The following is a 17,485-nucleotide window of genomic DNA, read 5'->3' as shown; positions in this document are numbered from 1 at the left end:
CCCACGTGTATACCCAAATCAACCCATTATCTTAACAGGTGCTTATCAGGTTACCTGATAACGACTCGATTCGCTGTCGTGTCGACCCAAACACCTGTTAATTTTGTGTCGTGTCGTGTCAGGTTCTCGAGTCGTGTCAGAAATTGTCAGACCTACTCATGTAAAAGCCAAAAAGGCCACATGTGCTAACGCGTCACCCACTTGTTATCCAGATTGTAAGCTTGAAAATCTACCACATGTGAAGACGTGTTGAGAGTTGAATATGTGTGGACAGTCTTCCCTCACAACCATGGGCTTGACTAATGACCCTGCGTAAGCATGCTCCCATGCCAACACGAAGGCAAGCAATAGAAAACAAACATGCAAACGAGATGCCAACATAGTGGTCTCTCGATCTTATACGCAATGTCGTGTAAACAAGTCAAAACACAATGCGGTGCAGGACATGATATGCTTGGGATATGGCCACTTTGGATCCTGATGGCATGTAAATTTCTCCTGAAACTACGAGCCAACAAGAGGAGAAATTACTTTCCTCTTTGTAATTTGGTAGATAAGGAGTTATTGCCCCTTGTAGGAAAGGATGTCTAAAACTTGTCACTCCCTAAAAGCGCACAAAGCAACGCAAGGCCCTTTGATAAAAACAAGACTGAGAATTTAACATAGAGTAAAATCTAAGCAACGAAAGTTAACTTAAGTCGAATTTTCATGGTCAATAAATTGCAATGGTTTTATCAAAAGTGGCCATTCAGCCAAATTTCCGAAGAAAAAAAAAAAAAAAAAAGAGCAGAAGAAAATTGCTAGAAAATGAAAAAGGGAGAAAAGAAATAAAGAGAAAAAGGAAGGCGGGTCAAGGTGGGGAAGGGAAGGCAAGAGAGGAGATGACGGGTTGCGTTTGCAAGTCCTTTTTCATCCAAGGTAGCAGTACCCCACCTCTACCGCCTATTTACTTCCGTCATAGCAATTCTGGCGCGCCGCCGTCGTCTGCTCTAAATTTTACTTCACTTGGTCTCAAGGCATCACAATCTCACGCTCATGGGCTGCCTTGGAAACGATTCAATGCGCATAGTCTTCTGCCGGACAATGGCGGCTGGGACTCGGGAAACAAAAACGGCGGCGGCGGCGGCGGCGGCTGCCCATTTGAGTCATCCTCATGGTGGTGGCATGAGGATGGTGATAGTTCCTTGTCAGGTCCCTTGTTTTTCTCCTCCGTGTTGTTGTGCTCGGCGGTGTGTTGTTTCTGCCACCTCCGACTGGCCTGTGCGCTGGCATCATCATCGGAGGAGTGCGAGGCTGTGTGGGAAGTGAGGGGAGGCAAGTGGACCAAGCTTGTTCCTGATTTTGTCCAGGATGCCTTTGTTATCGCTCATCAAGTTGGTTCTGGTTCACTGAGCGCGGGGAATCTGTGGTTGCAATCGAAACATGTCTGTATGCGATTGATGCTCCCAGAAGGCTATCCCGACTCCGTTACCAGCGATTATTTGGAGTACTCTCTTTGGAGAGGAGTTCAGGGCGTCGCCAGCCAAATTAGCGGTGTCCTTGCCACTCAGGTACTTGCTTGCCTCTCCCCTCCTACCTACCTAAGTCCTCCTGACCAGCAACCATTATATTTTCACAGATTATGCTCTCTAACCTTTGCATTTGTAGGCCTTGCTCTACGCTGTTGGATTGGGAAAAGGAGCTATTCCTACTGCCGCCGCTGTCAATTGGGTCCTCAAGGATGGAATTGGATACCTCAGCAAAATCATGCTCTCTAAATATGGAAGGCATTTTGATGTCAATCCAAAAGGGTGGAGGTTGTTTGCTGATCTTCTCGAAAATGCCGCCTTTGGAATGGAAATGCTCACCCCTGCATTTCCTCATCTATTTCTTTTAATTGGTGCTGCTGCCGGTGCAGGGCGTTCAGCTGCTGCACTCATTCAGGTTATAGAATGTGACAACTTGCTTTCAACGTTTTCTCTGCCTTGTAAACTTTTTTATAAAAGTAGATGTTACGATGAATGAACCCAGTCTTATTAAAAATGTGAAAGTTGAAACCCATCATTTCACAGGCTGCTACCAGGAGCTGTTTCTATGCTGGTTTTGCTGCTCAAAGGAACTTTGCTGAGGTATTGCATTTGGAAATGTGGATCCACTTTAGCAAGCATGAAAGCCTTTTACTTCCGCGCATTTGGGTACAGTGTGCTTCAACCTTTGCGTACTACTGTTCATCACTAAAAGGAATACTTCAATGCAGGTGATTGCTAAGGGGGAAGCTCAAGGAATGGTGAGCAAGTCTTTCGGTATCATGCTTGGCATAGCATTGGCTAACCATATCGGCTCTTCTACGGCTCTTGGCCTTGCTTCTTTTAGCATGGTTACTTGGATCCACATGTTCTGCAACCTGAAATCCTATCAATCCATTCAAATAAGGACCTTAAATCCTTATCGTGCAAGTAACTCCTTCTCTTGAAACTTTTCTTAGTTGGAATGATGTTTGTGTGATATCCTTATTGCTTCTTATTTAAATTAAGTTTTATCTGCATGGAATAAGAGAGGTTTTTTTTTCATCATTGACCTTCCAATGAGAAAAGAGAAGGATTCACAATGATTCATCAGGCTGCATAAAGTTTTCTTTTGGATATTATGAAAGGAAGTTAACTTAGCCCCCCTTTTTACTATCTTAACTTATTTGATGAAGAGGTAATCATTACGTTGTGCATTGGAGCTGCAGAGCATGAAGCAGCACAAATATGGGAGTATTGTTCAAAATCTAAACATATGAAAATCAAAATTCTAAAAATATTGTCTCCCAACTCCATCAATCTTTTAGGCCTTTGCTCAATGTTTCTTTGGTTCTTCCCACTGAACATGGCAATCTCGCAGATGCTTGCTAGCTTATGTTTGACAATCTAGGATCAACATTAGTATGTTATCACTCGAAAGATTCTTTAAAGTCGTTTAGAAAAAATTGACGATGTGACTGAATAGCAGGCAGTAGTTAAACTGGTGATATTTTGGCTTTAATTACCTTACAGATCTTTATCTCCAGCATTAACATCATAAGTCACGAGAAAATTAAGTAATAACTACTTCTTGGAAATCCATTTTATAATAAGTCCAAACTTGGTTCTTGTTACTTCAACAGGCTTGGTTTTTAGCGAATATCTTCTTAGCGGTCAAGCATCTCCTTTAAAAGATGTCAATGAGGAGGAACCGCTTTTTCCAGCTGTACCATTTCTTAACTCAAAGTCTGCAAACAAAGTGAGTCATTTCTCCTTCTTCATTTGGCTTATTATTCATTTACCTCGGTGATGTGGACAGCCTTAATATTTCCTTTCCTTTTTATTTTTGAACATTCAACCTTAGGCACATTCAGTAGGATTATCTTCAAACGCAAAGGAAGCTGCTGCTGAAATTGAGCGTAGGCTGCAATTGGGATCCAAGCTCAGTGATCTAGTCAACAACAAGGAGGATGTGCTTGCACTGCTCAGTCTATATAACGAAGAAGGCTATATTTTGTCGGAGCACAAGGGAAGATACTGCGTGAGTAATTTATCATTTTGGTAACAATCTCTGTATCATCCCATAATGTCAGTTTTCTTGATCTGAATCCTTCCTATAAGAATCTTTAAGTCAAGTTAATGACCTTATTGGGGATTTACCTCTCTTAAAGAATATACACGCATTTGACATTTGAGTTGTAATTATACTGGCATGAATCAGGTAGTGCTTAAAGAAACGTCTTCTCTACAAGACATGCTGAGAGCATTGTTTCAAGTCAATTATCTATATTGGCTGGAGAAAAATGCAGGATATGAAGCAAGAGGCACTTCTGTTGACTGCAAACCAGGGGGATGGCTGCACCTTTCTCTAGAGTATGTGCGAAGGGAATTCAACCATGTTAAAAATGATGCGGAATCAGCTGGTTGGGTTACAGATGGGCTTATTGCGAGACCTTTGCCGAATAGAATTCGTCCGGTTTATGTGGCCTAATCCGTTGCTTTTATGACATGATCTATGGATGTTAGATGATGTTTTGTAGTAAGCACATGAGGAAACTATTCTTGAGATCGTTTTGTGATCCTTCCATGCTCGTACTGTCTATTCATTGTTTGATGCAAAGCTTTAAATATCGTTTCTCAAAGATGGGGCAAGAGAATCCTTGAGGACACGTGATTTGACAAGCGAAGGCACCACTTTATTCACCCCTCTTCTTTCACCAGTAAGATTAAAGATGATTATGCGGTATGCAAATGACTAATCAATTGGTGGGCTTGGCAATTTGTACAGAGAGGCCCCTTCCTTCCTACTATGTTTTGAGGACTTGCGTGGCCGGGACATCATGGTGGCGGTAGACTTATTCCACCTGCTCTCCTAGGTTTCAGGTCACCGATGACTCTTGTTGCAGATTTTCATTATATTCAGTAAATACTGTTGGACATTCGATTGCACCGTGTAGCTGTGTAAGCATGAATCAAATGGATGGCCTTATTAGTGAATGAGAAATTTTATTTGAACCCATATGACCTCACTTTACACCTAACTTAAATTTTAAATGTGAATTGTCTTTTTGATCCTATTGAATAATTACCGTCAAGTACAAGATGAAATTAATAATAAAACTAAAATTTATCAATAAATCCACACTCGATAATCAAACTCTATCATCACTCAATCTTTACATACGTTCATTCTGATCGACGGATGATGATTTTGAAGTTCCAAATCCTCCTACTAAGTTATAAATCGATTATGTAAGGTTTTTTATCTTTTGATTTTAATTTTTTTAGAGTTTAAAAGTATAATGCTTGCAAAGAAGGTCTTTATTAGCCCATGAGTAAATTTCTCTATAGGACTCATAACTCTTCCAAAAGGCATTGGGAATTCAATACTGCCACCAACTGAAACATAAAAATAATGAAGCTGAAACACTAATAAATAGCTTGGCATATACATAACAAAAACAGAGAAGGTAAAAACAACTGAAGTGAAGAAATGTTTTTGAAGTTCTTGAAAGCAGCAGTGTCATCCATCAACCAATGAGAAAGGATTCGCCTCCAGAAAAGTGAAGTCCAAATTGTTCTTACTTTTAACAACTTGAAATACAGCAAATACGGCTTTGATAAAGTCCTCAATTTCTGCTTTGATATATATTCAAGAATAATAATTGTCAATGATTTCCAATTTAAACCAATGAACATGAACTCAACAAATAGCATATCATAGACGCATTAAGAAAATATGGTTTTTTTTGAGGCACTAAAACAAAAGAAGATTGGGAAATTGGTGATAATGAATATCATCCATCCTATATAGATGAGAACAATGTATATCATTGTGACTATATTTTCGACTCTAGCGACAAAAAGGAGGAGCATCACCATCCTGCATAGGCACTCTCTCTTCATGAGAAATATTGGAGTAGCAAGTTCGCACATTTAAGAATCAAATATGAAAATAGCTTCAGAAACAGAGTTGTCTCCAACTGATTTTGGGTTTATTTTTTATATGGGTGTAAAGATAAATTCACATATTGAATTGAGTTTGTGAGGGTAGTTTAGATAATAAATTTGGGTTTAAAGAGATATTGATAGTTTAATTGAAAATAATATGAGTGTAGAGAATAAGTTGGGTGTGGAAAAAGGTTATATGAGTTCAAATAAAATTTCCCTTAATGAATCACCTTCAGTTTGGATTTTTCTCTATAATTTTTCTTCTTCTTTTTTTCGTTTCTGATTTTCTTTTTCTGTTTTTATTTAATGCTTATGCGGCAAATTCTTATTGGCTCACCAAACAAGCTGAAACAGGCCGAAGGTTTACCTGCTTAATCTTTTTCCCCAAAATTGGTGCGGTAACTATCAAGAAACATTGAATTGACAATTTTTTTTACAAAAGAAACATTGAAAATTTGATTTTTCGGAAACTCATCTTCCAACGAAAGGAAAACAAGAAATTAATGTAAATAGAAAACAAAAAAGTTGTACATCATTAAGTGACATGTAACAACCCATTCTAAAAATAGGTCCAAATTACGATTATGCCCTTATGTTGGGCTTTGTCATTCCGGTCCAAATCTTTGGGCTATGTGACTCACCAAACTACAACCCGCCCCACAGTTTTCTTTTGTTTTTCCCTCACACGTGACAACTCACTCTCCTTCCTCATTTCTGCAAACTTCCCTCTCTCTAACTCTCAAATTCTCTCATTCTCTCTCTAAGCTTCGAGACCTTCACTCTTGCTCTCACTTTGATTCTCTCACAAACCCAGCCCCAAAATCACATATTTGGAATCCCTGAGACTCAAGGAACTTGAATATATCCTTGCATGCATCATCGAAGCACCATTGAGTGATCCATCGTTGGAGTCGAGAGCTTCAAGCTTCGAAACTCAAAACCTAGGTGAGATTTCTCGTTTAACCTTTGGATTCATGGGTTAAATCCTATCTGGTGTTGATTTGATGTCGAATTTTTGGACTATTTGTTCATGCACGCACTCTGTTTTCCATTTCCAAATTTCCAGCGTGGTTCCGGCTAGTTGCAAACCCTTTCTAGCCACTAATCGACTTTGTCTTGTTATATCTTTGGTATAATCTTGTTCCTCATTCGTTTAGCTTCGCTTTGATGTTTAAATAATGAATTTTGGTCTAGTTTTGACACAAATCAGAGCTCGGGAGTTTCCTGACCATCTTTTTCCAAATTCCAATGACCCGCGAGCCCAATCGAGTCGACCAGATCCGTAATCCAAAACCAGGCCCAAAACCGATTTGAAATCCGACCCAAATCCACTAACCCGACCCGCAACTTGTACCGGCCCAAAATCCAATATGAAACATTTGGGCCATATGACCCACTAACCCAAGCCCAATTCTAACCTTGGCCCAAATCTGTTAAACCTTAACCCAAGCCAAATCCTATAACCATGCCCAATGCCTTGGCCCAATAACTCTAACCTGGTCCACCCCTTCAAGCCCAGAACCCAGATCTAAATTGGATCTAACCCGACCCAACCCAGCATTTCGGTCTAACTCGACAACCTAAGCCCAAATCTGACTCGTTGACCGTTGACTTAACCTGCTGATTTTTCAGTCAACGTTGACTTTTTCGGGTTTCGGCCGGGACCCTTCCTAGACTAATTTTGACATCCTGATTCCAAATTCGCACTTCATTTTCCCAAATTCAATCGTTTTAGTAGCATGTTATTAAATAGTCTATTTTTGTTTATAGGTGCATTGGTTGGAAGTGATCTAGTTCGAGCGGCTTTTCAAGAATAGAATATTTGTGAGTAGACCCCTTCTCAAATCGACTATTTTAGAACTATCAATCTCACATGCATTTCATATTTCATGTTTTGAATATGTCTTATATTATGCTTTTGCTTTATGAATTTCTATATTTATAATTTATCGAGTTTATGTTTTATGAAACGTTATGAATTGTTGAATTCACACTTTATGAAAGGTTTACGACTATTGCTTTTATGCTTTATGAGATCTTATGGATTTACGAATATGGTTTTTGATGATGATTTGAGCTAGAAAGTTTCTATGAATTTATGAGTTGATGCTTTGAGAATTTAAGCTTCAGAGTTTGATACGAGTTTTGAGATATGTTTTCATTGATCATCTAATGGGTTATCATATGGCACATACACACAACACGAGTATTAGTCTATGGTCAAAGTGTTAGTGTGAATGAATTCACCGGGTTGAGATCTAGAAAAGAGAGCTGAACAGAAAAACAAGGATGAACAAATTGGAAACTGAATGGTTTTTCACTCTCACAAAAATTGCAGAGAGGAATATTTTCTCTGTATATCAAAAAGAGCACTAACTCATGCTTTTACATAATCGTTGGCCTTAACTAGGGACCACACACACACTGCATTTTATCTCAGCCACTCATATATCTAATTACATGGATCAACCAACACATGGCACTCATGGCCTTTTACAAAACAGAACTTTACACTTGGCATTACTTTGCACAAGTGAATACACCAATTTAAGAAATCTTATTCTAAACTTTTCAGCTCAACATTTATAATTCAACACTCCCCTTTAAGTTTTGAGCTGATTTCACACCAAGCATATCCTTGAGATAGTTGAACCGATCCTTTGTTAAAGCCTTAGTGAATATGTCTACCACCTGCTCATTTGTTGGACAGTACACTAAATCAATTATCCTTTCCTGGAGTGCACTCTTGATGAAATGATACCTTCTGTCAATGTGCTTGGTTTTCTGATGAAAAATTAGATTTTTAGTGATTGCAATTGCAGCTGTATTGTCACAGTGCACTGGAGTTGCTTCAGTTTGCATCTCACCAAAATCTTCAAGTACAAATCTAAGCCAAATGGCTTGAGCAGTTGCTTCAGAGGCACTGATGTACTCTGCTTCTACAGTAGAGAGTGCTACACAATTCTGCTTCACAGAGGCCCATGAGAACACTCCACTGCCAAAAAAAAATGCATAACCAGAAGTGCTTTTGCTGTCATCAACAGATCATCCCCAATCACTATCACAGAATCCGATTAACATTGCATTCTTTCCTTTTACATACTCCAGACCATAATCTAATGTTCCCTTGATGTATCTAAGCACTCTTTTGGCTGTTCCAAAGTGTTTGTTTGTAGGACAGTGCATGAATCGGGCTAGAAGGCTTGCAGCATACATTATATCTGGTCGAGTAGCTATGAGATATAACAAACTTCCCACAATTCTTCGATATTGTTCCTCACTTGCTGAACCACTGCCATCATCTTTGCATAGCTTCTGTGATGAAACAAGAGGTGTGAACACAGATTTACACTCATTCAAACCAAACTTATCCAACAAGGAAGTTGCATACTTTCTTTGATGGATAAATATGCTTGTGTGAGTTTGAATGACTATCATACCAAGAAAATGGTGAAGAAGTCCCAAATCTATCATCTCATATTTTATCATCATGTCTTCCTTGAACTCATTAAACATCTCATTGCTATTTCCAGTATACACTATGTCATCCACATAAATTGAAACAATTAGAATTTCTCTTTCCCTTGCTTTGATGTAAAGAGTAGCTTCACTTTGACTTTTCACAAATCCACAGTGAGCAAAGGAGGTATCAATTTCACTATACCAGGCCCTTGGTGCCTGTTTTAGACCATACAAAGCTTTATGAAGCTTGTATACCTTGTCTTCACTCCCCTTGATCACAAACCCATCTGGTTGTTCTACATAAACCTCTTCTTCGAGTACTCCATTCAGAAAAGCAGATTTCACATCTAATTGGTATAGTTTCCAACTTTTCTGAGCTGCCAAAGCAATTAGAGTCCGAATTGCATCAAGTCTAGCTACAGGTGCAAACGTTTCATTGTAATCAACACCTGGTTTCTGAGCATATCCCTTGGCTACCAACCTTGCCTTATGCTTTTGCACTGTCCCATCAAGATTAAGCTTGGTCTTAAACACCCACTTAACCCCAATTATAGGTTTATCACTTGGTCTGTTCACTAGATCCCATGTTGCATTATTCTCAATCATTGACAATTCATCTTTCATAGCCTTCATCCATGATTCATCTTTAGCTGCCTCTTCAAAGTTTTCAGGTTCCATAATGCAAAGATTGCATTGTGCTAAAACATCATCCAGATTCCTCCATCTCAATGGAGTGTGACTAAAGGCTTGAGTCTTTCTCATGCTGCTGTTCACATCACTTACGGATTCATGAGAAGATACCAGACTTGGTGACAAAGCATAGTCATTACCTTCTGTAGTTGTCCCTGATGAAGTACATTTAGGCATCTCAGATAACTCATTATGATTCAACATAGTTACATAATTCTCAGAAGCTTTCTTCCATTCCCAGGCTGCATTTTCATCAAACACTACATCTCTTGAAAGTATAAGCTTTTTACTAAGAGGGTCATACACTTTGTACCCCTTTTCACAGGTTGCATAACCTACAAATATGCCCTTGACACTCTTTGCATCTAGTTTCTGTCTCAACTCACTTGGTGTGTGTACATAACACAAACAACCAAAGATTCTAAGATGTGCAATTCCAGGTTTTCGACCACTGAATGCTTCAAATGGAGTTACTTCTCTAAGAGTTCTTGTAGGACACCTATTCAGTATGTAGACAGTTGTGAATACAGATTCTGCCCATAAATAGTAAGGTAATCCTTTGTCATAAAGCATAGCTTTTTCCATTTCAACTACAACTCTATTCTTCCTCTCTACCACTCCATTCTATTGTGGAGTATAAGCCATAGAAAGCTGTCTTTGAATCCCTGCATCTTCACACATTTTGTTGAATTCACCCCCTCTGTCACTTCTCAGACATTTTACTTTAAAAACACTTTGTAACTCTACCATGGATTTGAATTTTCTAAAATAGATCAATGCATCTGACTTGTATTTCAGAAAATAAACCCACATCATTCTTGTATAGTCATCTACAAGAAGCATAAAATATTTATTACCCACAAGAGAGTCATTTTGCATAGGACCACAAAGATCTACATGTACCAGCTCTAGAGGTTTGCTTGCTCTCTATACCTGATTCTTTGGAAACCACTCTCTATGTTGTTTTCCAAACTGACAACCTTCACAAACTTCATCCACTTCTTCTAAAACTGGAAGACCATGCACCATTTCTTTGTTCATAAGCTGTTGAAAACCTCTAAAATGCAGATGGCCTAGTCTCTTGTGCCATATCCAAGTAGACTTAGAAATACTTACTCTTAGTACAACCTGATCATTTGGTATCAGTGTCAAAGGATAACACCTGTTTTTTTTCATTTCAACTTTGAGTACTAGACAATCCAATGAAGGACCATCAAAGATGCTACACATCTTTCCCCCAAATACCAGGTAGTAACCGTGTTCATCCATCTGATCCACACTTAGCAAGTTTTCCTTCAACCCAGGTAAGTACATTACTTCTTTGACATATTTTCTACCTTTGCTTATGTCTATCACAAGTGTACCAAAACCTGCCACATTCATGAGTTCTCTTGTGGGCATTTGAACTTTGCCAACCACATTTGTCTTCATGTCTATCAACAACTTTGAATCCCCTGTTATATGGTTGCTACAACCACTGTCAACATACCATTCTTCATTCACTTTTGATTCAGTGATTGTGCTATTTGCATAAAACAGGTTCCCTATCACCTCTACTTGATTAGCACTGTTTGCCTTTTGCACTGATTTGCCTAATGTGCACTCTCTAGCCCAGTGTCCTAACTTTTCACAGTTGTAGCATTTAGGTTTCTCTTTATATCTACATTCTCCAAAGTGAAACTTAGAGCATACCCTGCACTGTGGTTTTGTAACTATCTGACCCATTAACTGTGCATTATGTGCAGAATTAGCAGGAAATTTCTGCTGAAACTTGGGTTTTGAACCCCATTTCTTGCGCTTATTATTCCAATTCTTCTGGAACTAAGATGAACCAGATTGAACTTCGCCCCTATTTTGCTCCTTTGGACTCACTAAGAAAGATGAGAATGCTTTCCCAGTAGTATCAACAGTATGCAGATCAAATCGTTGTTCTTAACTCTTTAAGATTGCAACTACCTCCTACAATTCTACAGTCTCTAGACACTTTGTATTTTCTATAACCAAACAGATAGAATCATAAGGTTTACTGAGGCTAATCAGAACCTTCTGCACAAGTCTCTCATTTGAAAGAGATTCACCAAATGTTCTCATCTGATTAATTAGTTCATTCAACCGTGTAAGATAGCTAGATAAAGACTCATTATCTCGCATCCTAGCATATTCGTATTCTCTTCTAAGATTCTGCAATTTCACATATCGTACCTGATCACCACCATGATATTCTCCGTATAGCAAATCCCATGCCATTTTAGCTGACTCGGTATTGGTGATTCGTGGGAAGATTTGATCCGAGACTGCATTCTGAATGATTCCCAAAGCCTTTGCGTCTTTCATCAAAATAGCTACCATTTCTTCATCATCATCCGATGATTCTCCAGCTTCTTTCTTCTTCGGATTGAGGGTTGTAATCCCCTTCTCTACCAGATTCCATAACCCAAGAGATTTGAATATTGTTGCCATTTCAATTCTCCAGAACTCGTAGTTCTCACCGGAGAAAATTGGAGTCCTCACTTCCAAGCCTCCAGATCCAGACATGTTTTTGATCTGAATCGACAACCTTCAAGGAGCTTCAAGGGAGCTTCGATTGAGCTCGATAACTTCACAAATTTACGCCCAGATTTTTAAATCCAACCTGGCTCTAAGGCCATGTTAGTGTGAATGAATTCACCGGGTTGAGATCTAGAAGAGAGAGCTGAATAGAAAAACAAGGATGAACAAATTGGAAACTGAATGGTTTTTCACTCTCGCAAAAATTGCAGAGAGGAATATTTTCTCTGTATATCAAAAAGAGCACTAACTCATGCTTTTACATAACCGTTGGCCTTAACTAGGGACCACACACACACTGCATTTTATCTCAGCCACTCATCTATCTAATTACATGGATCAACCAACACATGGTACTCATGGCCTTTTACAAAACAGAACTTTACACTTGGCATTACTTTGCACAAGTGAATACACCAATTTAAGAAATCTTATTCTAAACTTTTCAGCTCAACACTTATAATTCAACACATAGGACACAGTTGATGATACATATGTTATACCCCCAGATTCACTGGCGAAACCAGTGTCGGACAACTTCACTAGCCACAACTAGTGTCGATATGTTATGCTATATATAGATATATTCCTTCTCTAGCGTAACCTAGAGTCGTACAGCTTCACTTTCGGGTGATGGGGCCTACCATGTTTCTTCACTAACGTAACCCAGTGTCGTATAGCTTCGCCTTCAGGCGATGGACAAGTACTGCCTTTGGGTGACTATGATACCTTTAGAGAGGACAATTTTGATGGGATTTATGGATTTGCCTTCGAGTGTTTCGATATTATTTTTAGAGATGATTTTACGGTTTCAAACATTTCCTGCATGCTAGAGTTTTAGAAAAGCCTATATGTAGTATTATATATGAGTTTTCAAAACAGAGGGCTAATATGTTCATAAGGAAATCGGTTTTATTAATATTAGTATTAGTATAAATTATGGTCCACTAACCATTTTGTTTTTGCGCCCCCTCAGGAAATAATGATGAGGAGTACGACCCAAGCATCGAGGCATTTCCCTACCAGTGACTTTGTGACCTTCCATTTGTGTATGATTTCTTGATGATAATTGTAATTTAATTTCTTATCTTCACTCGTACTTTCGTGTAGTAGTGTGCTCTGTACATATTTGCACATCTTTTGTTTTTGGATTTGTGATCGTTGGTTCTTCCATTGCACTCATGTTTAATTCGGGATCTTATTATTGTCTTCTAGCATTTGTATATTTTTAGAATCGTCGTTTTTGTCATATGACTTTTGAATTACAAGTTTTCCAATATTCTTGCGTATTTATATATTTATGGCTTTCGTCACTCTCGAATGTCGGTCAGCACATGCCATCCAAGTATCATTAGGATATCTAGGTTGAAGCGTGTCAGACAAGAAACATAAAATACGAAATTAGCAAAGACAACACTTTGCTTCTCACATTTTTATTACTATTAATTCATATTAATTCAATGTGTTTAAAAAATTAAGTTTTTTCATTGTTTTTTTTTATCTTTAATAAATATAATAAATGCAAATTTGTTTTAATAATTTCGGGTCCATTCTTTATCTTTACCCTATAGAGACATTGAATACAACGAACAACTTTTTTTTGCCACTAAGTTTGAAAATAAACATTTAATTGTTGGAAATATGCCCTGAAAGTCAATCTTTGGAAGAAACCTTTCAGGACAATGAATTGATGTATATATGACTCTTATACATCGGAAGGCAAAGATACTAATTGGGACTATCTCAATGAACGAAATATGTCCTAAATAGTGAATCCATGGACAATGGATCGATGGAAGAAGTAACCTAATGATGTTAGATTACAGAGACCTTCTTCTCATAACCATCATGTCCAAAAAGGTTCCTGGTCATAAGGATTGTCGGAGGGATACTGACAATCCATAGACTGGTACATACTATGTCCGCTTCAATTGGAAGGATGGAAAGTCTCATCCCATTCGTGTAGCGACACTAAGACAAGCATGTAGGTGCTCATTAAGGGAATGAGTTCACTGAACACAATCGAACGAGAGTACTTGCATGGAGGTCTACTCACATGTCAAGCAAGTAACTCTAATGGTTGGAATAATGTAAGTAATCCTTTGACCTGAGGCATCTCGTTGTCTTGTGGTTAAGTACTTAATCTTTGATTATGTTAAAGTCATTCCATTCGAGAGTGTCCAAGGCATCGTTGGGGTTAAGCCACTTAGCCATGAAGGCAAGTGAATGCGCAACAAGGAATCTCTAATCTTCGATAAGAGAGGATGAATACTCTAAGATATGATTCGGGAATCTTCGGCCGAAGTATCGAGCGTAATAAAGGAAAGCGTTCCTATACGTCTCAAATGAATCGTATAAGAAGGAATAATCACATTAGGGGTTTGACATTATAAATCCATACCCTAGTAATGTGATTGAGAGTATTGTTTTAGAGAAGGATCGAATTACATTGTAATTCCAACTGAATAGGTTCTCCGAATAACTTCTACATTAGCTTGGGTAGCCATGATATATGATTAGATGTCACTCATGGCTTGTGAGTTCTTCTAGATGATTAAATGTAGTCATTAAAAGGAAGGTGAATTAAAAGTAAGTTTTAAATCACTAAGTGATTGGATAATCAATTGGATTGGTGCCAATCACCTCACTGCCTTGCTAATTAGAACCTAAAAGATTGTTCACCGATACACTCTTGTAGTGAGTAACTAATGGATGAAGGAAATAATTAATTGGATTAATTAAGTGTTTTGATTAATTTAGAAAGTCTAAAGAAATCATAAAAGCGATAAAGATCGTTTTGGGCTTAAAGAAACGTTCGGGTTTAATCGGGCCCATTGGGCCAAAACCCATTGGGCTTTTATTCAAGCATTGGATGACTTGAAATAATTAAAAGCCCAAAGCCCAAATTAAACACAATAGGCCGGCCATATGAGAAGGGAGAGAAAGTAAGTCAATTGTTGATTTGTTTCTTTAAGAAATAAAAGGAACATAATATAATGAAAGTGTGTGTGAGTGTGTTAGGTGGTTCATAATACACAAAAGAAAATAAAATCATTCTCTCTCAAACTTAAAAAGGGCCGGCCACCAAAGGGAATTCTAGCTAATCATCTTATCACCCTTTGGTTAATTCCTTCATCTTTCTCATTACAAAGTGGGTGAGGATCTTTAGAGGTTTTCATATCTTTGGAAACTTGAAGAGGACCTAGGAGCACTCATTCTCAACAAAGTGGAGGAGGCAAGGAGGGAGGCTAGGCTCAAGGAGTTCAAGGAGCAAAGAGCTTGGAGGTGGTCAATCCTTGGTCTTAGATCTAGATCAAGAGGTACAAAACTACTCCTAAACTTTGTTCTTCAATAAATTGTTTTTGATGCATCTTATATAAACCTATGCATCTTGAAGGGGATTTGCATGACTATAGCTTTGATAAAATGTATGACATGCTTCCGTTGCTTTCGTATATAAATTTTGAATTGTATATGCATGCTAGTCACTAGAAATCCCACATAAATCTCATATTTTCCCTTCAAGTGGTATCAGAGCCAAAGGTTTATGTATGATGTGTCCTTTTAGATTTTATGCATATGGGTTTTAATTTTATGTATGTCATATTATTGCTTCATTCAAAATATGTTTATCTTTTGTTTTTTCAAATTGTTGAAAAATTGTAAATCAAAAGTTGAAAAAGGATATGCAAGAAAAGTGTTTTTGATGCATGAATGAAGTTTGAGTTTAAATTGTTTTTCATTCAAAATATGTTTATCTTTTGTCTTTTTCAAATGTTGAAAAGGTGTATCAATAGTTGAGAAAGATATGTATGCAAAAATGTTTTGGATGCATGAATGAAAAGAGGGTTTAGAAACAAAAATTTTGGGGTTTTGTTCTTCAAAGGGGGTTCGGCTAAATGGGGATTTTTTGTTAGTGTTTGTGTTTTGTTTTGAACCTCACACACACACTTTGAAGCTAGAAAGTAGTGATCTTGTCACTTTTGTTTTTTGGGTTTGAAAAATCACCAAGAACATACAAATCTTGAAAATATGTTCATGGTTTTGTTCTTGGTGTTCATGGTTTGGTTTTTGGTGAAAATGGTTTTACATGCATTGTTTTGTGGTTATGGATGATGTACATACCATCCATAGCCTACACCAAAATTTAAATTAATACCTAGAATTGTCTAGATATATATTTCAATCATTCTTTTTCTTAAAGTCCTTAAAACAAAACTAAGTGGCAAACAAGATTTTTTCTTCTTTAAGTTGAAATAATGCAAGGTGGGTGAGACCTACCCACCTTCCCCTTAATATGGCCGGCCATCCTCAATGGTTTACCCACTTGAGGGTCCTTTTGTAATCATGAAAAGTTTGGTATTACTTTTAGTATTTATGGTTTGACCCCTAACTTTTTCATATTTGCATTTAGACCCCTACTATTTAAAAATTGAAATGTTTGATTTTAATTTTATTTAATGTTTAAACTCATCATTGAATTATGCCCATATGCACTAAATCTAATTGTTTATATGTTGCATTCCATTTGATTATTTAATATGATTGAGTAATTAGTAAATGGGTGACTATGGACTTATGCCTTAAACGATAATTGAGCTATGAGATAAGGCGCTAAAATCAAATTGTTTGAACCTTGGGAATGTGTTTTAATTACTGTTTCAATTGGACCTTGTCACGTTTCGACATTAATCTATCTCTCCCTCTTAGTATATGTAATTTGTAGGAATTTGTACAAATCGGTTTGTAATTCTTATTACTTCTTAATCTCTTTTAGTTAGTTGATTCCCTCTAGTGCTAGACTAGAGTTTCTTTAACTATTGGTAAGGAGACATAACTAAAAGAGGGTTTTGACATGAGATTCAAGATTAAATGGGTCCAACGCCCTAATAAGCAATGAATGATTGTCTTTCATTTCTAATGGCTCAATGAAAATGTTTTAATTGGATTGAAAAGCACGTAATTAAATTGACACAACCTCCCCGAGATCTTATTCAACAATGTTGGCTCGTTGTTGCAATAACCCAATAAGTCCATGGTCATCCAAGAGCCTAAGATAACTATAAAGTCCAATTTCAAAGGATTGCAAAACCCGTAGTAGTAGTAGTTACTTCCAATATTTGAAAAATTCGTTTTTGATATTGATTTGTTTTTCTCAAAACAAACAGTGGGAGTATCATACGCTACTAAACTATAATGATTTCAATTAGTAGTTATATATATCTCCAATATTTTGAAAAATGTTTTGATATTGATTTGTTTTATGAAAACGAATAGTGGGGATATCATATGCTACTAATTTCATTAACTTTGGACTAGTAGTTGTAATAGGACAATTTATTTGAATATGT

The 17,485-nt window shown here is 37.5% G+C and overlaps 1 protein-coding gene across 2 annotated transcripts; it reads left to right on the top strand.

Annotated features, from left to right (window-relative positions):
- The first annotated feature begins 640 nt into the window (after window positions 1–640).
- LOC125479254 (protein root UVB sensitive 1, chloroplastic) lies at window positions 641–4,503 on the top strand. Of its 2 annotated transcripts, none has more exons than XM_048588410.1 (7): window positions 641–1,550; window positions 1,648–1,923; window positions 2,052–2,108; window positions 2,237–2,435; window positions 3,128–3,243; window positions 3,349–3,525; window positions 3,710–3,888. In XM_048588410.1, the coding sequence occupies exons 1-7, from the start codon at window positions 726–728 to the stop codon at window positions 3,743–3,745; spliced, it is 1,686 nt and encodes a 561-aa protein (XP_048444367.1). In that variant the 5' UTR covers window positions 641–725; the 3' UTR covers window positions 3,746–3,888. The 2 variants fall into 2 exon arrangements, with proteins under 2 accessions (XP_048444367.1, XP_048444366.1); XM_048588409.1 differs by having other exon boundaries at window positions 651–1,550; window positions 3,706–4,503.
- The last annotated feature ends 12,982 nt before the right edge of the window (window positions 4,504–17,485 follow it).

This window comes from the organism of the source record quoted next, unplaced genomic scaffold (genome assembly GCF_019419815.1).
Source record: "Pyrus x bretschneideri cultivar Hongxiangsu unplaced genomic scaffold, Pyrus_bretschneideri_v1 Contig28, whole genome shotgun sequence".
NCBI classification, from domain to species: Eukaryota; Viridiplantae; Streptophyta; class Magnoliopsida; order Rosales; family Rosaceae; genus Pyrus; species Pyrus x bretschneideri.
This window is presented reverse-complemented; position numbering and strand designations above follow the sequence as displayed.

Excerpts from the sequence above, each read along its gene's own strand:
- LOC125479254 (XM_048588409.1), top strand. The coding sequence starts at position 726 with ATGGTTTTATCAAAAGTGGCCATTCAGCCAAATTTCCGAAGAAAAAAA. Across the intron at positions 1,551-1,647 it reads GCGGTGTCCTTGCCACTCAG|GCCTTGCTCTACGCTGTTGG; the intron begins GTACTTGCTTGC and ends TTGCATTTGTAG. Across the intron at positions 1,924-2,051 it reads CAGCTGCTGCACTCATTCAG|GCTGCTACCAGGAGCTGTTT; the intron begins GTTATAGAATGT and ends ATCATTTCACAG.